The following is a 21708-nucleotide window of genomic DNA, read 5'->3' as shown; positions in this document are numbered from 1 at the left end:
TGCCTTGTGATTCTGAATGCAAAGTGCAAACTTGTTAGTGCAAGTATTTCTCGTGTAATAATACATAAATTATTCAAACTTTCAAAGAAATTGCACTTTTTTTTCTAGATGCAGTGTTTCTTAAATTTGAAATTATTTTGCCATGGGAAATCTAGGCATTATCTTATATACACCAATAAACCATTCACTTTGCAATGTTTAACATAATAATACTTGGTTTTTTGTTCTTCAATACAATCCAGTAATCCGAAAGTTGTTTGTTAAAAGCTGAACTTTGTATTTCTTTAGATAATATGTGATGTAGCTGCGTGGGAGATTGGTTTGTCATCTGCACAGCCTATTTTCTTGTTGTAAGACGACTGAATAATCGCATTGCAGCGTATTTGAAATATTGAGTCAGTGCATGGGGGCTTGCATGCATGAGTGTTGTATTGCATGTGAAATTTAAGAAGATATCTTAACGTTCAATTCCCTTTAGAATTATTTATGAGAAAAGTCTCAACAAAACGATTCGAACATGCTAGATATTTCAACCATGTAGGAGTAACTTGAACCGCTTCACGCCCAAGCCTGGGTTTTGGCATAAATTAGAGAATAATGTGTTCAAATGGAAATAACACAATGTGAGGTTTCAACAATGATGTTTTCGTCTTATTTTGATTTGAAACTATGCCATTTGTAGGGTTCCATATTCATCTTGTCAATAACCAACATCCTGATTTCCAATACATGAATAAGGATATCACTGGCTTGGCTTGATGGGGTAAATGGCCTCCCTTGTGCTTTCATTCAAGCTCACAACTATTCCAAAACTGTATAAAAATGGAACAAGGCAAAATGGCCTCCCTTGTGCTTTCATTCAAGTTCACAACCATTCCAAAAACTGTATAAAAATGGAACAAGGCAAAAACTGAATATTCCGAACAAAACAAATTTTGGGTTCTTACAAAACAGAGACATGTCTCAAGGAACAAGCTTCCAAGCTAGCTGCATAGTTTGATCGTTGATGTAAGGTCACAACGTCCACATCAGGGAATAGCTCTCTAGTTCTTCGGATGTTGTCTTGAGATTTAGAGATTTAACAATCTTATCCTGCAACGGAAAGGCGGTGTTTTGTCACCGTTCTAGAGAAAAATAGAAATTGTTTCGGAACTCCATATTCGATGATTGATGGGGTTTCGCTCTGCATCGGAAGTATGATAATAGTTACAAGCAGTACCTGCATTGTACAATCCTGCTTCACCATACTATATACGATCCCAATTAAGACAGCATAATCTGTCACTTCGGGTTCTCGGAGACAAGATGAAGTCATTTCATCCTAAAGGGGAAAACAAAAGGATCATTCAGCAAGTTAGTCAACTTCCAATAAACAGAAAGAGTTGACGCGTAAACACCTACTTCGTCATCACTTTCATGTGGATGTAGTCCTACACTAGATTCCGCGTCCAACAAAGGAGATAACTGTTGATCTGCCATTTGCAGCGTAGCTGTGGCATCCCTCAAGTGGCATTCGAGGATTCGACTGCACACCATAAGTTTGCAAACACTTGTTGATCCTTGCACAACATATTTACTGGATTAAAGTACAGACAAAGACAATAAGATTGTAAATAGAACATTAGCTTTAATCAAATGATCATGTAGTCCATGCAGGCAAGTGTATACTTCCCATACGAAAGATCAACATGCAAGTACAAAAGTGAATATAAAATAAGCAGAATTAGGAGGGTTTTAGAAGGCAGATCATACTACATAATCAAGAGATTACCCGATTATAGCAGAAATCAGTATATAACAGAAGAACACTAAGTGCTCACTGTTTCCATTTATCAACCAGATAATGCTTTATCTATGAAGAATGAAAGAACTTACACTCGCTCGTATTATGTACATGGTCATGATTAAAGAACTTACACTTGCTCATATTATGTACACGGTCATGATTGTTAATACAACCAGCTTCAAGGTATGACTTTAACCTCTTTGTTTCCTTGGCTTTAAGAACGTTCTCGATAAAATTGGACACCTCGTTAATTGTAGGGCGCCAAAGAAACTCTGAAAGATGATCGAGAAAATACAATCACCAAGGAAAATTAGCAACGAAACCATCCTATCGATTACAATGGATAAAAAATATAATGCGGATTTTCAAAAGGTGCCAACCTAGTCCTTGCTGAAAGCCGGTAAGTAGTCTGCCTCCAACGGCCACCAGTTCATCAAGCTTTGCCACCCTGAAATGTCCCAAACAATAATTTCGGAATTCGGTAAAAACCAAAGGCTTCATCACTTTGATTTCTATTGAAAATGAAGTTGCATCTTAAAGTTGCAAATCCAACCCCTTTCTCTAATGTGCAGACATACAATATCCTAAAGCAATTAAGGAATGAACACATCGAAACCAATGTCTAGAAGCATTGGAGTAAGTTAACAACTGTGAACAAAATTTTGTGTTTTGATTACCCTGTCAACAAATCTGTATAAATTTGGAACATTTTCTCCATTGTGTATCCTTTTAATTTCATCTCGTCTTCACGCTCCATTCCTTCCAAAAAAGAAAGCTTAAAAAACTAAGTCACGTAGAATATAACCAAACTAATTTAAATCCAGCGATTGTTACCCAGCTAGCAGCTACTGTGAAAACAACAGCTAGCAGGCAGAGGACAAACCCGAACCAGACTAATTTAAATCCAGCGATTGTTACCCGTGTCTGTAAACTGTTGTCTGCTTCGTAAAGATTTTGTTTTTTGCCCTCTCAGTTCAAGGCTTCATCTTGAATTGATTCATACAAATTTAAATCCAGCGATTGTTATTTTATCCAGCGATTGTTATTTTATCCAAAAATTAAAAGGGTAAAGGTACACAAATGATCTCTTAAATTATAAGATGTTTATTTATTAAAAATTATAAAATTATTAATTAATTATTTATTATGCTACAAATTCATATTTTTTCAGTTATAAATTGACGATTATCTAATTTAAATGTTAACATAATGACTAAGATATGATAATTATAAGATATTCTATGATTAAATTTTATTATATCACAATCAATAAGTTAACGTCAACTCAAAATATCATTAATTTTAACATAAAATGATGAGCTTAGAACATAATAAATAATTTGATGACTATTTTATAACTTTTAATGTTAGAGATACTCAACAAATCAACACTCATAGATAAAAAATTATTTTATAATTTTTAATAATCAAGAGACCTAATAAAATAATGTTGTATAGTTAAAAAATCATTTATGTAATTTATTCAAACAAAAGCAAAACAAACGTTGTGTCACCAGAAAAAAATCAAAATCAGAAGAAAAAAATCCCACTGGATCTCCCTTACTGTTGATCGTCACTGAGCTTCTTTTGGCTTTGATTTTACATTCTTCAATGGCGGGAATTATATACCAAATCTTAGCCTCCTCCACGCTTCTCTCTCTGGGTCTTTACCATCTAATCTGCACCGTCCGTAACTTCCTCAAATCCCCACAAAGCTACTCCGCCAAGCCCTTTTACCCTTTCCCTTTCTCCCCCAATCTCCGCCTCAAGCACCTTCCTCTCTATCTCCTCATCCTCTGCCTTTTCATCGCTTTCCTCCACCAATCCATCACCTCCTCCGACCCCGACCCCCTCGTCAAAGGCCGCACCCCCGTTTACCGCTTCGTTACCCTCAACTCCGCCGCCGTTTTGTTCCTCTTCTTTCTCGTTTCGGTTTCGTTTCTGATCTCCGAGACTACGTCGTTTCTTCCTTTCCCTCCTGATCTCTTCTTCGCCTTTGGGTCGGCTCTTTTCTTCCTCCATTACTCCGTTTCCGAATCCGCTTCTTCTGTTCAGACGTCTGATCTACAGGCCAAATGCGATTCCATTTCCGCCCGCGTCTCTGCTTTGGCTTCGTTGATGAGTTTGATTTTAGCTTGTCAACCCAAGCTTTTTGTGGCGGAGGTGGGCCTGGGGGCGGCGATTTGCTTGCAGGGGCTTTGGGTTTTGCAAACCGGGCTCTCGCTCTACGTGGATGCGTTTATACCCGAAGGTTGTCATAAGCTGCTTGATGTTGTGAGTGGCGTCGAGGGATCCACCAAGTGCGAGCTCGACGAGTCGCGGCTCAGGGCTGTGGCGATTCTGGATCTAGTGTTCGTTGTTCACGTTATGTTTGTTGTCATCATTGTGATGGTCACTTACGCACTTGTTGCCAAGACTGTTGGCACGAGGAAACTGGGATCGTATGAGGCCTTGCCTTCCAATGCTGCTGATAATAATCATATTCAGATGAAGGCTTTGACTGGCACCCAAGCTTGATCCGTTTTCTATTTTTCTAACTCTCCGCTCTATCTTTTTTTTTCCTTCTTTCTAATGAATTGTCAGTTTGATTATTGTTGTTGTGGCATTCGTTTCGAGGATTATTAAGCATGTCAAAGTTTTGAACTATGTAATCGGTGGCCACTTTTTGTGTATACAAGCTATTTCCATCTTTCTCTACTTTATGAGTTTGCTGGTAGACATTTTCACTTCATTACTTGATCTCTCTGTCGTTGAATTCTGCATTCATCGGATGTTAGTCGATGGTGAATGGAAATTAAAATTAGTCCAATGTTTAATAGCATGAAGAGCGAAAAAGAAGCTGATGACGGTAGGAAATCTTTCTCTCTTTATATAAAGGGTTACTTTTCTGTTCCATTGTGTTATTTTTTGAGCTCAATGTGTTCAGCATCTGTAACTTGATTCCGTGGAGTAATTTGATTTTTTATCATTACTTTGCTTTCTTATTTCAATTTGTCACTGTTAGTGTAATGATATCGAATATTTTGATTCTTAAGCATCTATACTATGATTATCGTGTTGTTTTGAGTACAAAATATGCTCCATAATTGACTTGTAATATTTTTTAGTACAAAAGTGTGTCTCGCATAAAAGGAGGCCTTCGCTTTGCGCCTAGGCTCCATGGACCCTTTGTGTCTCGGTGTGACTTGCTTCTTTTAAATCTAAGATGTCTGGCAGAGAAGACGGTGAGTTATCAGCCATGTCATTTATCTGTGTTAGTCTCAGACTGTGTTTTAAAAAGCGCGCCTGAGGCGCTAGGCGAGGCGAGGCGTTTAGAAAAAAGCCTCCGACCATCAAGGCGGCGGCGAGTACATGAGGCGGCGATTCAGTCGTCGGAGGCGGCGAGAGGCGACGAGGCGACGAGGCGATGCTTTTAGCGATTCACGTACAATGACCTATTTTTAAATTTTGGGTCTAGGCTCGATTTTCTTCCAATAGTCAGACCTTTTAAATTCCAATTACTTCATTAATGTATTCCTGGAACTTTGAACTGTCTCTTGACCTTCTAACGTCCAATTTTTTAATTACTGTATGTCTATAAATCATGATCCAAGCTCTCTAGTTTCTCCGATGCATACCCTGGAGCTTCTTTTCCCTCCTAAAATTTTCTCTCCCTCTTTCATTCATGCTTAATTCAGTGATTGTTCTACGTTGAAGTTAAAAGCAGACTCCTTTCTCAGTTTTTCCTATCTCCTTTCTCGATTTTCTCCATTAAGGTAAGTCTTAATTTTAAAATTTGTATCACTGTAGTGTATGTACTTGGTGTTTTTGTTATGCTACTTGGTGTTTTTGCTTATTAAGTTGTTTTGTGTTTGAGGTATGGTTATAAAATATTTTTGCTTATTAAGTTGTTTTGTGTTTGAGGTATGGTTATAAAATATTTACAAATGTTTTGTAAAATTAAGCGCCTCGCGTACGTGAATCTCTCGCCTCAAAGCGCCTCAAAAAATTGAGGCTCTCGGGTAGCTAATCGCCTTGGAGCGCCTCACGCCTTTTAAAACACAGGTCTCAGATGATCGATATTAGCTGAAAAAAAACTAAACCATTTACCCGCAGGGATGTACATCTTATTAGTAAATCTTTGTGTGTGTTTATATAATTCACATGAATTAGTGGATTTGGTGGAATGTGTTGGGACATCGAAATTTTGTCTATACTGTTGAACAATATAGTGCATAGACTACTAGACTTGTCTTCATTATTAGCATTACATTTTCGAACCAGATCGTATGTAGCCGAGCTTTTATAAAGGTATTGAGTAGAATTCGGGATGAATATTGTCGAAATAGATTTCATGAAGCTGGGACAAAAGGTATGCATAAGATAGACTCGCACCGAAATTGTATTTCATACTTGAAGAACCTATTAGATAGCCATTTAGTTTATTATCATTCTTAGCCTTAAATAAATTACCTTCAAGAATGAAGCTTCATTTGATAGTGTAGGGACCTTTCCTTAAACGCTCAATTTACGTTATTTGTAATAAATTTGTTTGTGTATGCTTCCCTTCTCTTCTTCTCTTCTTCTCTTCAGTTTAATTTGAATGGCACCTCCAGAAAGGCTCCTATAAGAACCCGTCTTTCAGCGTTTCTTCAAGGAAAGGTCAGACCATGGTGGCCAATTATATATGTTTTTCCCCTCACCTGATATCAGAGGTAAGGTCTTAAACCAAAATTTCCTATTTGTTGCACCTATGGATTTTCTTGCTATCGTTTCGTTATGTTGATGATGTCGTAAATGTGTGCTAGCAAGTTCATATTGTTTTCTTGTTGCTCTTGTAAAGATTAATATTGATACCCATATCTATATCCATCTATTGTCTTTGCATTCGTGGAAAAATATGTACCGTCTGATGAGTTCCATTCACAGAGCTGATATCTTAGATGAATTTAGAAATCCGGGTTACGTGCCAAGAGAAAGAAATAAAGGTGCAGTGAAAGGTGGGAAGCTGAAAAAAAAGGGGGAAACAGAAGGTCGTAATGATTAATAACCTATTACCAAGGGTGTTTTTTGTATATCTTTTCAAATATATTCTTAAGCTTTCAACTTAGAACCAATTGGTAATAGCTAAAAGGTCATGCACTTTGACTTGACTTTGAGTGTGGCGGCCATCGAGGGTGGCTTTTCCTTAGGGCTGTCGAGAATTCCCCAATCTAATTCTTTCTCAATTTTTCCACGACACCGTTTAAAAAATTAGGATGGCTTTTCCGGTGACCACAATAAATTATTTTTTATCATTTTTGTATGATATAGTATTTTTATTTTTATTATTATTTAATATAAAATAATTATAAATATAAAATAAAAAAAAGAATGTGGTTGGATGCCACCGTCGGATACCATCGACCGTCGTAGATGGTGGTCGTTTGGTCCCAAATTTCATAAGTCGTTTCGTCTTGACACATTGAGTCCGAATTCGACCTACATTTTATTGAAACTTACTCTAAAGTCTACAAATTAGAGACTTAAAGCGAGGAAGTCGAAATGTTTCAGTCAATATTAATGGGTTTTAGGACATTTTTCGATGAAATAACCATCAAATTCAAACTTAAGGAGTCAAGACGAATTTGCCCATGAAATCTAGGATCGAACGGTCACCATCTACGATTGTGTTGGTGGTCGTCGGTGGCAAATGACCACCTTATGCTTTTATTTTATATTTTTAATTTTTTATATTAAATAATAATAATAAATGACACGTCATACAAAAATAATAATAAAATAATTAAGAGAAATCAAAACAATAACAATTCGAAAATTTCAATGAGTATATTAGAAAAAATAAAGGTACAATGAGTCAAATATGAGAGAGAGCATATTTCAGTGAGGAATAATGTAATTTACTTAAAAAGTTATTAAACTAATATTATTATAAATAATAAAATAATTATGGGTAAAGTTAACAAATGATTCTCCAACTACATAATGTTGTTTTATTGAGTTCCTCAACTATTTAAAGTTATAAAATAATCATCAACTAGAGGATATTGTTTTGTCGAGTCACTCGACCATCAATAAAATAGTCACATAATAATTCATATGTTCTAAACTTATCATTTTTCGATAAAAATTTATGGCAATTTGAGTTGGACGTTAATTTATTGACTGAGATATGATATAATCTAATTTCACACTCTCAAACAACTACATATCTCAGTTAATATGTTAACGTCTAGCTCCAATTATCATCAATTTTTTAACAAAAAATGACGAGTTTATGACACAATGAAAACTTTTAATAGTCAATAAACTCAATAAAGCAACATCCTATATAGTCATGAGACTATTTTGTAACTTTTAATAATTGAGATACTTAATAAAGTAACATCTATTGTCAGAAGACCATTTGCATATTTTATCCAATAATTATCTAATATATTTACCGCTAATATCACAAATAAACTCAAGAATCTATCAAGTATTATTGATCATTACTACAAAATACATATTAAGTAAATATATCAAATAATTATTGTTTATAGAATCACTGATACATACTAAGTATCTAATATTTTTTAGAGTAGACTATCTATTTTTATATTTTTATTTTGGTCATGTTATTATATTTTTTTATAAAATCATATTTAATGATATAATTTTTTATTTTGAACGCATGTAATTAATTTTAATTGTTGATTTAACAGAAATGATAATGTATTATGACATAATAATAACCTTAATTTTTAAAATTTATATATTTTATCATTTTGATCTTGCTTTAAAATAATTTAATAAATGATAATTAAAATTAAAATTATTATTATTATTATGTCATATCAAATGACAAAGTCAACAATTAACAACTAATAACCAAAATAGAGAAATGTGAGGTTAATATGATTTTGTTAAAAAATATTTAGATGACTAAAATATAAACACAAGAATAAGTGAAGCATCAAATAAATAGTTTATATATTTATTAAGTTCAATAATTAAATATTAAAAATATAAGAAATAATATATATTTTTTAAACACAGGCAAAAGTTTAAAATTTACTAGTGGTAGGTATAGTTAACCTTTCATTTTCGTTGTTGGAATATGAATAAGCACATAAACATCGACTCTCATAGGGATAGGGATGTAAAAAAATCCGAATTGAACGGAGAAAATTGAAAATCAAATTAAACGGATTAAATTTGGGGATGATAAACGGAGATGGAGACGTAGAAAAATCGTTTATACTAAACGGGGATGGGGTTTGGTAATCTCCACCCCGATTACCCGGCTCGATACTTGACCCGATAAATATTAAAAATAATTATATATATATATAATATTAATAAATTTAAATTAAATTAATATATATATATATAATATTTATATATTTAATTTAAATATATATATTCGACCCGATACCCGATCCAATATTCATTTAAATAATTGTTTATACTAAACGGTGATACACATTTTCTCACAATTTTTCCTGATTATCCGATGAGGATCACCGTTTAAATCTCCGTGATTTTTTAAACAAAAACAGATACAAATTTTTTAAACGGGGACGGAATCAATACCCGGCCGTTGCAATCCCTAGACTCTCATGGATTTTCACACAAAATTATAAACAAAAATCACTTCTTTTTTTATTTAATTTTCTTTCTTAATTTTAAAGGGAAAAGAAAGCGTTAGATTCTTCGATTTTAGATCCACTGCCCCTCCAGAAACAACTGCAATTGCAATTGTTCATCTGGCTCTCATTCTCTGTTACGTAAAGTTATTTTTTGTTTCGGTGTTACGTTTTATCAACAAACAACAACAAGATTGCCGCCGACCATTGAATCCGTCGCTTGTAGATTCCGTAACCGATTGAACTTCGATTAGATCGGATCAGATCTTGTGTTCATAGACTTGATCCCGCGCTTCGTTTCTCTTTATCTACGCTGATGCTAGTGTATGATTCTTTTTTCCACCTTTTATGTTTCTTCTTTTTCGTATGGGTTGAACAATTGATGCTGCATTTATTGTCAATGTCTATCTACTGTAGCTCTGCTAAAGTTCTCTGCTGGATGTTGGCTTTTTCAGTTTTTCTTAGAGGGGAATCGAATTTCTAAACCATGGGAGATTGGGTCATTGGAGCATTCATCAACCTGTTTGGCAGTATTGCCATAAACTTTGGGACAAACCTTCTTAAATTAGGTCATAATGAGGTAACGGTAGTTGCTAAATTTATGTTCCTGTTAAGTATCCCCAACTGATGTACTCCTAGACATGATTGTGTTGCTGCGTTAGCATTCAACAACACTAGATTATTTCTGAGCATTGTAAAACTCTTGCTTTCATTTTTAGATTACGTCTGAATTCCATTGATCTGGTGGATTAGTCAATCTTTAGTCTTTACATCCAAAGTAATAATTTTCTGCTTCTTTTTCCTAGCATACGGTGAAAGTTGAAACATCATCAAATTTGGAAATAAATGTCCTTTGGTTTCCATACGTCATTGTTGATTAATTTGTCCATTCCAAGTATAATGTAACAGCTTTGAGTTTCTATCTTAGTATTAATCTGCTTCTTCAATTGGGTCTTACTTAAATTTACAGAGAGAAAGATATTCCACAATGGATGGGGAAGGAATGGCCGGAAAGGTCCCATTGAAACCTATCATATACTTCTAAACATGGAGAGTTGGTACTGAATTTAATAAATGGGTTTTTATTTATGCTATGTGGAGTGAACTAATGTTAAAATGTAAATCTTCATTTTTAGGCATTCTAATTTTCATTCTTGGAAATTGCCTAAACTTCATTTCCTTTGGTTATGCTGCTCAGGTTAGTACCCCCAACCTTCTGGTCTGAATAGGCTCAATTTCAACTAAATTACATAGAAAGTTTCCTCCATAAGGAAGTTTTGAATATCTTTACCTTAAATATTGTGGGCTTGATGTAAAGTTTTATCCTTAACCGTTTGTTAGTTGTAAGTAGCTTTAGAAAGCTGGACAATCATTAATTGTTTACTTACTATTGTGAATAATTGATTGTTTGGGACACTGCAAAATAACATGGTCATTTGTTTGTGGGTAAATGAGGCTTGGGTTTTACTTTTTTTTGTTATTACCATTGTACAAGGCTTTGTGTTGTTGTAATTCTGCTTGTTTCATTTTCTTTCTCACATTTTCCTTATTTCTTCCTCTGCAGTCACTTCTTGCAGCCTTGGGATCTGTTCAGTTTGTATCCAACATTGCATTTGCTTACTTCGTGCTAAACAAAATGGTTACTGTAAAGTATGTTTTATTCTGAAGCAAGAGTTAAAGTTTGATAACTAGAAATGAGTCAACTTTATTTCCTGGAATATTGTTTCTAACTCTGTCCCATTGACGTTGTCGTTACTTCCAGGGTACTAGCAGGCACAACATTTATAGTTCTTGGAAATTTTTTTCTTGTCGCCTTCGGCAACCATCAGTCTCCTGGTATCTGATCTCACTTGATTTTTAGACATGATTGTATTAGTTTTCGAATCCTGGTTGCATCCCTTTCTCCTGACCATCAGTCAGTTGATGACAAGGGGAAAAGGAAGGCATACAACAATACATGAATATAAATGTGTTGGGTCCCTCTATCTATCTACCTACCTACCTATATTACTTGTATGTTTATTTATAACCATTAAGAGAGAGAGAAAGAGAGAAAGAAGCTTGTCTACATGCAGGCATGGAGACTAAGCTTTGATTTCACTGGCTCTAAAACAAAATGCATGGACGTTTTCTGTTTCCTTTTCAGTTTATACTCCGGAGCAATTGGCAGAGAAATACAGCAATATGACATTCCTTTTATACTGTCTGATTCTGATCTTAGTTGTTGCATTTCATCACTATATCTACAGGTGAGATTTGTGAGTCAGCTGTTTTAGTGATGTTAATGTTTTTATTGACATTTTTTTAAGTGATTGACATGCCTCAATATGCAAACATTCAGGAGGGGAGAAATTCTCCTTGCATTTTCTGGACACAAGCTTAGACCTCTTTGGAACATGCTGCTTCCTTTTTCATATGCTGTAGTTTCAGGAGCTGTAGGATCATGCTCAGTGTTATTTGCAAAATCTCTGTAAGTTGGCTGTTTTAGACGTCATTTATCTTTTAAGTAAAAATTTGCATTGTGATATCTAATTCTGAATTTCATATTATCCAGCTCTAACCTTCTAAGGCTGGCAATGTCCGATGGTTATCAGTTGCATGGCTGGTTCACATACTCCATGATTCTTTTATTTCTGAGTACAGCTGGATTTTGGGTAAGAATCGTGGCAGAATTTATATTTTATGCTTCTGCCATGAAGAGTGGTTTAGGAGATTTATACTAAGCTTTCTTACTATAGATGGCAAGGCTGAACGAAGGGTTGTCTCTCTTTGATGCAATCCTTATAGTTCCCATGTTTCAAATTGCTTGGACTTTCTTCTCCATTTGTACAGGATTTATATATTTCCAGGAATACCAGGTTCTTCTTCTCTTCTCTCTCTCTCACTCACACCTTAAAATGTATATTAGGTAGATTCTTACTTCTTAGTTCAAATCACCTCCCTTCCTGTATTAATTAGTTTTCAGTGTAATATACATCCAGTGAGGTAACATCATTTTTCTGGACTTATTTATTTATTTTTAATGCAGTTTCTTTTTGCAGCTATTGTTTGCAGAACAACCTTATGTGATATTTGCTTTCAAATAAGTACTTGTCATTCAGTAAAAAGAGCTAAAGTGAAAATTGATGGCCTTTTCCATTTTTCATGTAGCTAGTCTGAACAAGCCAGTATTCTTCAACTCTACTTAGCCCGTACCTTCTGGATAATGAAATTAGATTACCTCAAATGTTTAGTTTTTCATGGAACAGGTGTTCAACACACTTAGAACAACTATGTTCATACTAGGAATGATCTCTGTGTTCATAGGCATTTCTTTATTGGCACCTGATGAGCCCTCTTTATATAGATTTAAAAGGTGTGAGCTTATTCTGACTTCTATTTTCCCCCTCTTAGGTGGTGAAGTAAAGGATAATTCACATCTGAATTCTGTTATGTCTTCCAGCGCTGAAACAGATAGGTAAAAGACATTTCTTGGTGTCAATAACTTATGTCGGTCATGGGTTGTAATAAACAAGAGCTGATGAAATGTTCGGCACAAATAATTTTTTTTTTTTGTTCACCATCATTGAAACTATAAGTGCCTTCCTGTACTTGCATGGTTGTTTAACTATGCTTGACCGGCTGTTCTCATTTTTCCTCGCAGGTTTATCTTGGCATCCGAAGATTGGGAAAATAAAGAGATGAAATCACTTACGCAAAGAACGATGATGAAGGTCACAGATATTCTTGCCAAGGCAAAGGTACTGCAAATCGGATTCGGAGAATTGTAATTCAACGAAACCATTGTAACACTAAATTACTGCGGACATTGATATCGGTAAATCCATTTTTGCAGACATGTGCACTCTCACTAGGCTTCGGAGAAGATTCCATCAATGCATCTGCGGTTCTTGTAATGCCTATGATGTCATCAAAGATAACAGGGTTTAGGGGAAGCGGGATCGATCGAAGTAGGATATTCTCCATGAGAAATTCAAGTTGGAGTCGGGATGTGGTGGACGAATAAAGATGTTAAATGTAGACGGGGTGCTCCCTCAAAGCCCCTGAGAGGGGATAGCAATGAGCATTGATCATTGATTCTTTGTTCTTTACATCATCGGTTGTTTAGTAACACTTTAGCCTAAGATTGATTTGTATAGCCTTGCGTACGTTATTGAAAGGAAAGGAAAGGAAAGGAGATAGGAGTATGTAATGTAAATTAAGAAAAGAAAATGCATACTGCTGGCTGGACTGGACTGGACTACTCTCCCTAAACAATTGTATTCAAGTGTATGGCAAATAATTTTTGCCACCAGGTTAGATTTTCAGGTCAATTATTCTTTTTCTCCATTACAATAAATAAAGGTCAAAGGTTTTGATCCCTATACTTTACTGAAATTCAGAACTTAGTTCATGTACTCTAATTTAGTACAATATCAAAGGTCCTTGTCACCAAAAAGAATAAAGATGGAGAAAAAATATCAAATTTAAAATTGACCATGGACAGAGGAAATAAAAAATCAAGTTGAAAAAAATGATCAAATTTATAAACTAAAGTTACTCTTTTCTATATCAAAATATTTGTGTAAACACCATTTTTATCATTATTTTATTTGTAAAAAAACAATATTATATTATAGTGGTTGAGGTTATTAATACCCCAACCACCCCTTGTAAAATCACTCAACCTTTGTCCCCTAAAAGGGAGGAATGAAAAAGAAAGTGGCTGGGACGTTTTTCTCTCTACTTTTGCTTTCTTTATTTTCTTTTTTCCTTGGTTGTTTTGGGGTTCACGGGTTGCATAAGGGTTGGCCACCGTTGAGCGTGGCCGACGTACGAGAGAGACCGGTTCGTGGCCTACTAGCGTCGTCTGTGGGTGGCCGGAGGGGAGCGTGGGGGTCTTTGTTAGGGCCTTGGTTGAAAGCAAAGAGAGAGAGATACGAGGTCACTTCGACCTTCGTTTTGACATCCCTCGGCTGGCTCAGTCGCTGGTCGGAGTATGGGGTGGTCACCAAGGTGTTGTGGCTGTCGTTGAGGGTTGATTTTAAACCTCTTCGGCATGGGGAGATAAAGAGCGAGAGAGTGCGATAGGAAGAACGGGGAGATTTTCGGCCGTTCAAAGGGTCGGCCAGTCCTTTTCCGTCGTTGGGCGAGGTCTCCGGTGGTTGTAAGTTGGTCACCGGTCAGGTTTCCGGCGTGTTGGGGGCCGACGTGCGGTGGCCGAAGGGAAGCGTTGAAGCTTTGGAAAGCTTCTGCCTGGTTCACGTAAATGGAGGAAAATATTATGTTTGTATGGAAAATGGGTAAATCACTCACCATGTCCCCAGATTCTATCTTCTTTTTGTTTTGTGTTTCAGGGTCAAACCGCAGTCCAGATCCTCCAATTTCAGCGTGTTTACGTTTTGGTCACCATCAGGGTAAAATCACCTTTAGCTCCCTGCATCTTTCCTTTGTTTTAGCGTTTTGGTCACCCAGTACCTCATTTTGCTATTTTTTATGAATTTGACATTATGGTTCATTTTTATTATAGTTTAGTCATTAATTGCTTGGTTATTTCCTTAACTTGGCTATTGTTTTTATTTATTTCATTTTAGCCATGTATATTTATGGTTTTATTACAATTCTGGTGCTCTTGTTACATGATTTTTTTTGTTTCATGCCTAGATGTTTGTTTATTTATATTTATGGTCTCAAATTTACTTTACACTTATTTTTGTCACTATGTTACGAATGAATGCGTATGTATATTGTTTTATGTTGTACCATTAAGTATGTTTTATGTATTACACATTTATTTTATGTATATTATTATGTATTTATTTTACGTATATTATTATATATATTACTTTATTATATATTTATAATACTACATGTATTGTATTGTGTATATGAATGTTATATTTTACATCTTAGTACATTTATAATAAATATTATGTTCTATGTTAAATATCATGTTTGAAAATATGTGTATAGATTTTATTAAGTAAAATAAAGTTAAAAATAACCTTAAAATTGTTTTTAGTCCATATGTGTATTTATATTTTTTTTCTTCTTTAAATGCTTCAATGTACCATTTTTATTTCGTCTAAAAGCCTCGTTAGCATAACTCAACCGATTACATAATTGGTTTAAGGGTAATATTTATTTATTTTAAAATATGAAGGAGGGACAGTCTTAAAATAACTAGATGTCCTTTTCCGATATTGTAAAATAAATAAATATCCCACTAGAAAGACCTAAAAAATTGATTGCGTAAAAATTAATTAAGTTTGAAGGGAAAAGGAAATATTCACTTATTTAAACTTATCGAAACAATTCGTCTAATTTTATTAGAGATTAAGTTTCGATATTTTAAATAATTGAACATCTCTTATCTTTTATAATGATATAATTAGGATAAATTGGCTTATTTTCTTTCTTTGATAGAATAAAAATTATTTTAATCTTGAATTCTGGGGAGAAATTATTATATACTTTTTATTTCAGTTGGAAAGAGAAATATTCGTCTTAAAGTATTTTAGGGATTATTTTCTCTTCAATTGGAAATATTAGAATATTTTATATTTCTCCTTAGAATTTTTCATTAAATAAAAATTATATGGTTGAATCTGGAATAATAGGATCGTAACTTAAATTTGTATTCGAATTCTTAGATTTCCACTAGTAGAGATAATTTATAATTGATAGGGTACCAATTTTGGGCGTTGTGGGGGTGCTTATCCTTCCCCACACGTAATCGATCCCCGAATTTTTTTTATTTCAAAAAATAATGAATCTCTGGTTACACGTAGATTGGTGAATCTTTTAAAATGATGTTTTTCTTAAAAACTACTTTTAAAAGAAAATTTCTAGGTATTCGACCTACCTAACCCAAAAGGTCGATGGCGACTCTAAAACATTTCAAAACCTTTTCAAAGAAAACCCCAAGTCGTACTAAGTTTTCCCCCGCCCGGGCGGAAAACGGTGTCGACAGCTTGGCGACTCTGCTGGGGATTTTGTGGATCAAGCCCTAAATCGATTATATATTGTCTCTATAGTTGTAAATTGAGAATTCGATTTTATTTAATTTACGATTATTTTGATTTCTTTCAATTCTTTTATTATTTTTTTATCATTGTATATTAATATTTGTATTTGATTGATTTTCAGATGTTAAACTCTCATATTCGCTTTAGTTCATTTTTGTGTGGTTGTTTGTCAAAGGTTTGATAATTTCTCCTCACACACGACACTTGCATTGCATAACATAAGCTCTATACCCGAGCTCTTCCTTTTAAGTGGGAGTGAAAGCGACGTCTTCGTGAGAATTTATTCTCCGTGTCAGACCTAGCAATTAGCTTCCGGGGTTCATATGTCCTATGTCTTCGTGAGAATTTATTTTCCGTGTCAGGCATAGGAAAATGTGTCCCCTCGAATTGAACTCGATCCGCTTAAGCCTATAATGGGTGAGGATTGAGGGTCTGGCTCACCCAAGGGGGCACCGACAAGGACAATTCGAGTACCTTTACTCTTAGAACTGAAACCCTACATATAATAAACCGTAGAAACCCACCCGATTTAAGACAATGCCGAAACTCGTCCATAGATACCCAAATAAGTGTACACAAAGGAGAAATGAACTCTAATCTTTGTTTTTTTTATTTTTATTTATTTATTTTTATAATTGTATGTGAACTAGAAATTATGTGGTTAGGGTTTTATTTCCCCTTCTGTGTTTTATTCATTGTATTTTATGGTTTATTTACTAGTTGAATTTAATCTTTTCATATTTCACTAACATACATTTTCTCTCTTTGATTATTATTTTTACTAACATCTTTTCCTTGTATTATTTCTTTATTTGTGCATAAACATGTTGTTAATACCCGAGCTATTTATCAAAGTTAGAAGGCTTTTAAAACAACAACGTCACACTAAGGGGTAAATATTTTTATCTACTTTGACATATTGAGACATTGTGTGTTCTTTGAAAGTTGTTCTAGGATAATTACCTTGGAATTAACACATGTTTCATATATATCATGACATAGAAGGTATTGATTCCCGAGTTAATAGTCACACTAGAAGGTTTTCAATACGACAATGTCACTCGAAGAGGTATAATAGAAATGCAAAAATGCATCAATGGTCCAGAAGGGTGTTCCAGGAAACAACTGAAGAGGTACGTCAAGCTGGAATACATGAAGCTCAAATGATGCAGTAAAATAAGCTTTTCAAGGGTGCTACGATGATATTGATACAAGTAAAAAAATATGATTGAAGTCATCAGGCAACAACGACAGCCAACACGAGACAGTGGATGATGTCAGTCGCATATGGTCGCTCAACAAATGCATTTCTGGAAAAGAAGTCGAAGCGTTGGAATTTTCCATCAAGCCAAGGATAAAAGAAGATTGTTTCCTTGCATTCTCGATCAAAATTGAAGAAGTCGAGCAATATGACGTGATTTGTAGTTTCCATCTGCCTCATTGTATTAAGACATTGTGTGTTCTTTGGAAGTTGTTTTATGACAATTACTTTGGGATCAATTCCTTTGTTGCATTTACATTTTGTATTTTTGCATTCCCATTTTTGTATCTTTTCATTTGCATGTGCATCTTCACATATTTACATTAGCATCCATACATCGTACATTGCATGATATATATTGCATATCAACGTGCATTATCACGGATCCTGGGAGTAACTCGTTGTATCTTTTGAGGCAAATTGAAGTCACCCCTTCGTATTTAGAAAATAATTGAGAGCTAAAGACGTGATGTTAGAGCTGTCTGAAGTTTGAGGCACATCATTGAGATCCGTGGGGCATGGAGAAGTAAGGCCCAGATTTTGTTTGACCCAAGGGTATTAACCTTTAACTCGTAATGAGACATTCTGGGGCCAGTTACCAAGAAATTCTTCCACCCATCATGAAACCTTGTTGCCCTGGCCTTGTCCTGTTTGACCGTGTTTTTGTTCTTTCCTTAATATATATTTTTGATAATTGAACTTACGTCGTTTTCTAAGGTTATGAGTAATAAATCAAGTTTTAATCTTGTAATTCTTTGAATATCGAATGGATTAAAGGTTCTTTTACTACTTCACTAATTATATGCTTTTGACAAGTGGCAAGATTAGACTTTCCATACCCTATCCAAAGCCTAAAGAACCATTGTTGGGTCACGTACCCGAAATAAAACACATTTACTCCCAAAAGACCGAAATTTGACATCACTTCCCTCTGAAACAATAAAGCCATGCCTTTATCCTCCCCGAGGCACTGAAACCTGTACTTTTACCTTCCCAGACATAAATAATCTTTTCATGACATTACATTTTTCAGAATTACGACTTTAAAGTCACACATTTCCCTTCCTATACACAGAAACACCATTCATTTCCCAATTTCAATAAAATCGGGAGGTATAAAGTACAAGATGTCTGCATATACGAGAACCATTTCTGCAAGAAGAAAGACAAGATGGAGTGTTGCAGATCAAGTTTTTTTTGAAAGAGGATTAGAATAATTGGGGCATACCAGGGGCAAATGGAAGAAGAAAAAATAAAGGGTATCATTGAAATAATTCTATCATGCATTAATTACATTTTTCATGTAAATAAAATTAATCTTAAATACTCGTCCCCCCTGGGGATACCTCGTTTACAAAGACTTCCATGTATGAGATGATGAATGGCTTTGTTTCATTTATCCTTTTATATGTATATATACCCCTTGTTGTCCCCTTTTGAGCCTATAATATTGTTTCTTCTGATTCAACCCTAACCAAGGATCACCCTCCACACTGGGGGTAAAGATGAAGGACATCTGCTCGCATGTGTGAAGATCATCAATCTAGATTTCGCTACAGAGGCGAGTCATAGGAAGAAATAACAAGATATTACAAGGTGGACCAAATATGAAGCGCTCGAAGATCAAATCGAATTGACAACATAGAGAGAAAAAGAAAAGATATATAAAAAAAACACAAAAAAAGAAAGAAAAAAAGAAAGAAAAAAAAAGAGAAACACAGAAAAAAACAGAAAAAAGAAAGAGAAAAAGAAAGAGAAAAAATAGAAGAAAAAGAAAAAAAAGATTAAAAAAAAAGAAATGGACAGATCCAACACTTCAAGATGGGCGGTTCAAAGATTTAGAATCAATTCGCCAGAAGATTAGAGAACACCAAAAGAAAATAAAATAAAAGACGGATGAGCAGATTCAAATCAGGCCGAGCAATATTGAAGATGGCCGAACGAATTGATCCTTGGTTCGATAACCCTTAAACACTTGTTTGGGCCTATTTATCCTTTTCTTTCATAGCCGTGAGCCTTAGCCTACGTTACGTGCCTGAAAAGTCCCTTCTAATCATACATGGATTTTTAAGTGGAGAGACTATCTTCAGATTTCATTCCGCCCCTTAGGGTTAATTTTATTTGTAAAAAATAGTTTTCTAAAATCTTTAATGCATGATAGGGAAAAAATAAAAGGAGGGTTCAAGACGTAAAATTTTAGATTACGTCTTGAAACCAAAGGAGAATTCGAGTTGAAAACCTAAAAAGGCTGCTCGAATATAAAGATTGTCAACTACTGCACATAAGACGATCTTATACATATCTTGATGAAGCTCTGCACATTCCAAAGGCGCTCACGAGGGCTGAGAACCAGTAAACATTTCCAGAAGAGAAGCATGACGGTTGCTTCATCAGATCAATGAACATACCATAATCAAGAACGCAAGAAGCCAACCTGAAACACATTACCTCCCCAGATTAACCTGAAACACATTACCTTCCCAAGTCAGCCTAAGCCTTATATCATCATTAATCCTTACACTTTGCAAATGTATATAATTTTTTAAGGATTAAAAGAAAATTTGACTTATTTGATATTCAGTGAACTCTTGTCTTACAATTTGTTTTGATTGTGAGCCGAAAGAAAATGACAACACTTTTGAATTTTATTAAACATTTTTCGTATTTCTAAAATAAAAGAAAGGAGAAAAACATTTTCAAACATGACAATCTCAAGTGAAAAAGGTCATTGAAGCTGGTGAGGTTCATTCTGTCTCAATAAGAGAAAAGAACAAACGATGTCAGAGTAATGAAGACATTTCACATAGTCCGAGAGATCGGAAAGATTGAAGGATAGAACTTCCAACACTTCTTCGTGACGTTGTCGATAATCCATCAAGAAGAAGATGATCGCCTTAATCGAAAGGGACACCTATCTCAACTAATGGCAAAGATTCAAGACATTTCTATTAGAAGAATTGACCACTTCTTAAATGTCCATATAATTCTGGCATCATCCCTCAAGTTATTAGATAACATTATTGTTTGGTGATACAAGTGCAAGATAATTCGAGATTAAGATTTTGGCACGAAGAGAGCCACAAGTACACATATTGGGGCATTACCTAAACCAGATGTCATTAAGATCACAAGATTCAAACCAAACAAACATGATGAATGACACCCGTCGCTTAGAGTGCCAAGGTCGAAAGATGAACACAAAAAGAGCTCACATTGAGTTGAACCATTCACGCTGCAGTTAACCAAAGACTCTTGAGAACAATTTTGATTGAAAATCAAGTCAAAGACATGTAAGGGGCCCAGTCATCTACCTGATCACAACAAGGATTCAAGGAGGAAACACTTCTTCTACAATCATGTTGAAGAAACAAGACAAAGATAGAACATGGGAGAGACATGATTGCTCCAGATGATTGTTTGACCATGCTAATGTTGGGGGCAGAATCCATACAAGAGTGATCAAGTGAAGGAGGACCGAGATCTCCATTTTGAAATCAAAAGAGGATTACTGATAAACATTTCCACACATAAGAAAGTCATGCATTACATTTAGATACATATTGCATTCACATTTCATGCATCAAAGCATATTTTTACAGATTTTTCAAAATAAGAGAAAGAGAAGAAAAAATTAGAATTCAAACCTCAAATGGAGGGAATTACATTAATAGTGGCAGAACCTCAAGAATTGAGGAAACCAATACACAGAACAATCATCATTTTTGAAGTGGGGCATGTTACCCAGCTAATGTGTTTTTAGAAACTACGTCTGATTTTCAGAGGTTTCTTGACATGGTATTTTTTATTAGTTTTTAAAGAAACTAAGTCTGATTTTCAGAAGTTTCTTGACTATTTTCAAATGAGTTTTTTTAGAAACTAATTCCGATTTTCGAAAGTTTCTTGATCATTTTAAATGAGTTTTTAAAGAAAATAAGTATTATTTTTAGAAGTTTCTTGACGATTTTCAAGTGAGTTTTTAAAGAAACTATGTCTTATTTTCAGAAGTTTCTTGATGATTTCAAATAAGTTTTCAACGAAACTAAGTCT

The 21708-nt window shown here is 34.7% G+C and overlaps 1 protein-coding gene and 2 pseudogenes across 2 annotated transcripts; 2 read left to right on the top strand and 1 right to left on the bottom strand.

The window, feature by feature from the left end:
- Positions 1-857: 857 nt before the first annotated feature.
- Positions 858-2543, bottom strand: LOC120181432 (annotated as a pseudogene).
- A 794-nt stretch (positions 2544-3337) lies between these two features.
- Positions 3338-4517, top strand: LOC120181259. Of its 2 annotated transcripts, none has more exons than XM_039186428.1 (2): positions 3338-4373; positions 4407-4517. In XM_039186428.1, exon 1 carries the CDS (start codon positions 3398-3400, stop codon positions 4301-4303), a length of 906 nt encoding a protein of 301 aa, XP_039042359.1. In that variant the 5' UTR covers positions 3338-3397; the 3' UTR covers positions 4304-4373; positions 4407-4517. The 2 variants fall into 2 exon arrangements, with proteins under 2 accessions (XP_039042359.1, XP_039042358.1); XM_039186427.1 differs by having other exon boundaries at positions 3339-4377; positions 4411-4517.
- A 5021-nt stretch (positions 4518-9538) lies between these two features.
- Positions 9539-13554, top strand: LOC120181262 (annotated as a pseudogene).
- Positions 13555-21708: the final 8154 nt, after the last annotated feature.

Source organism: Hibiscus syriacus, unplaced genomic scaffold (genome assembly GCF_006381635.1).
Source record: "Hibiscus syriacus cultivar Baekdansim isolate YM2019G1 unplaced genomic scaffold, ASM638163v2 tig00112523_pilon, whole genome shotgun sequence".
In the NCBI taxonomy this organism is placed as follows: Eukaryota; Viridiplantae; Streptophyta; class Magnoliopsida; order Malvales; family Malvaceae; genus Hibiscus; species Hibiscus syriacus.
This window is presented reverse-complemented; position numbering and strand designations above follow the sequence as displayed.

Coding starts and splice junctions, on each gene's coding strand:
- LOC120181259 (XM_039186428.1), top strand. CDS start 3,398: ATGGCGGGAATTATATACCAAATCTTAGCCTCCTCCACGCTTCTCTCT.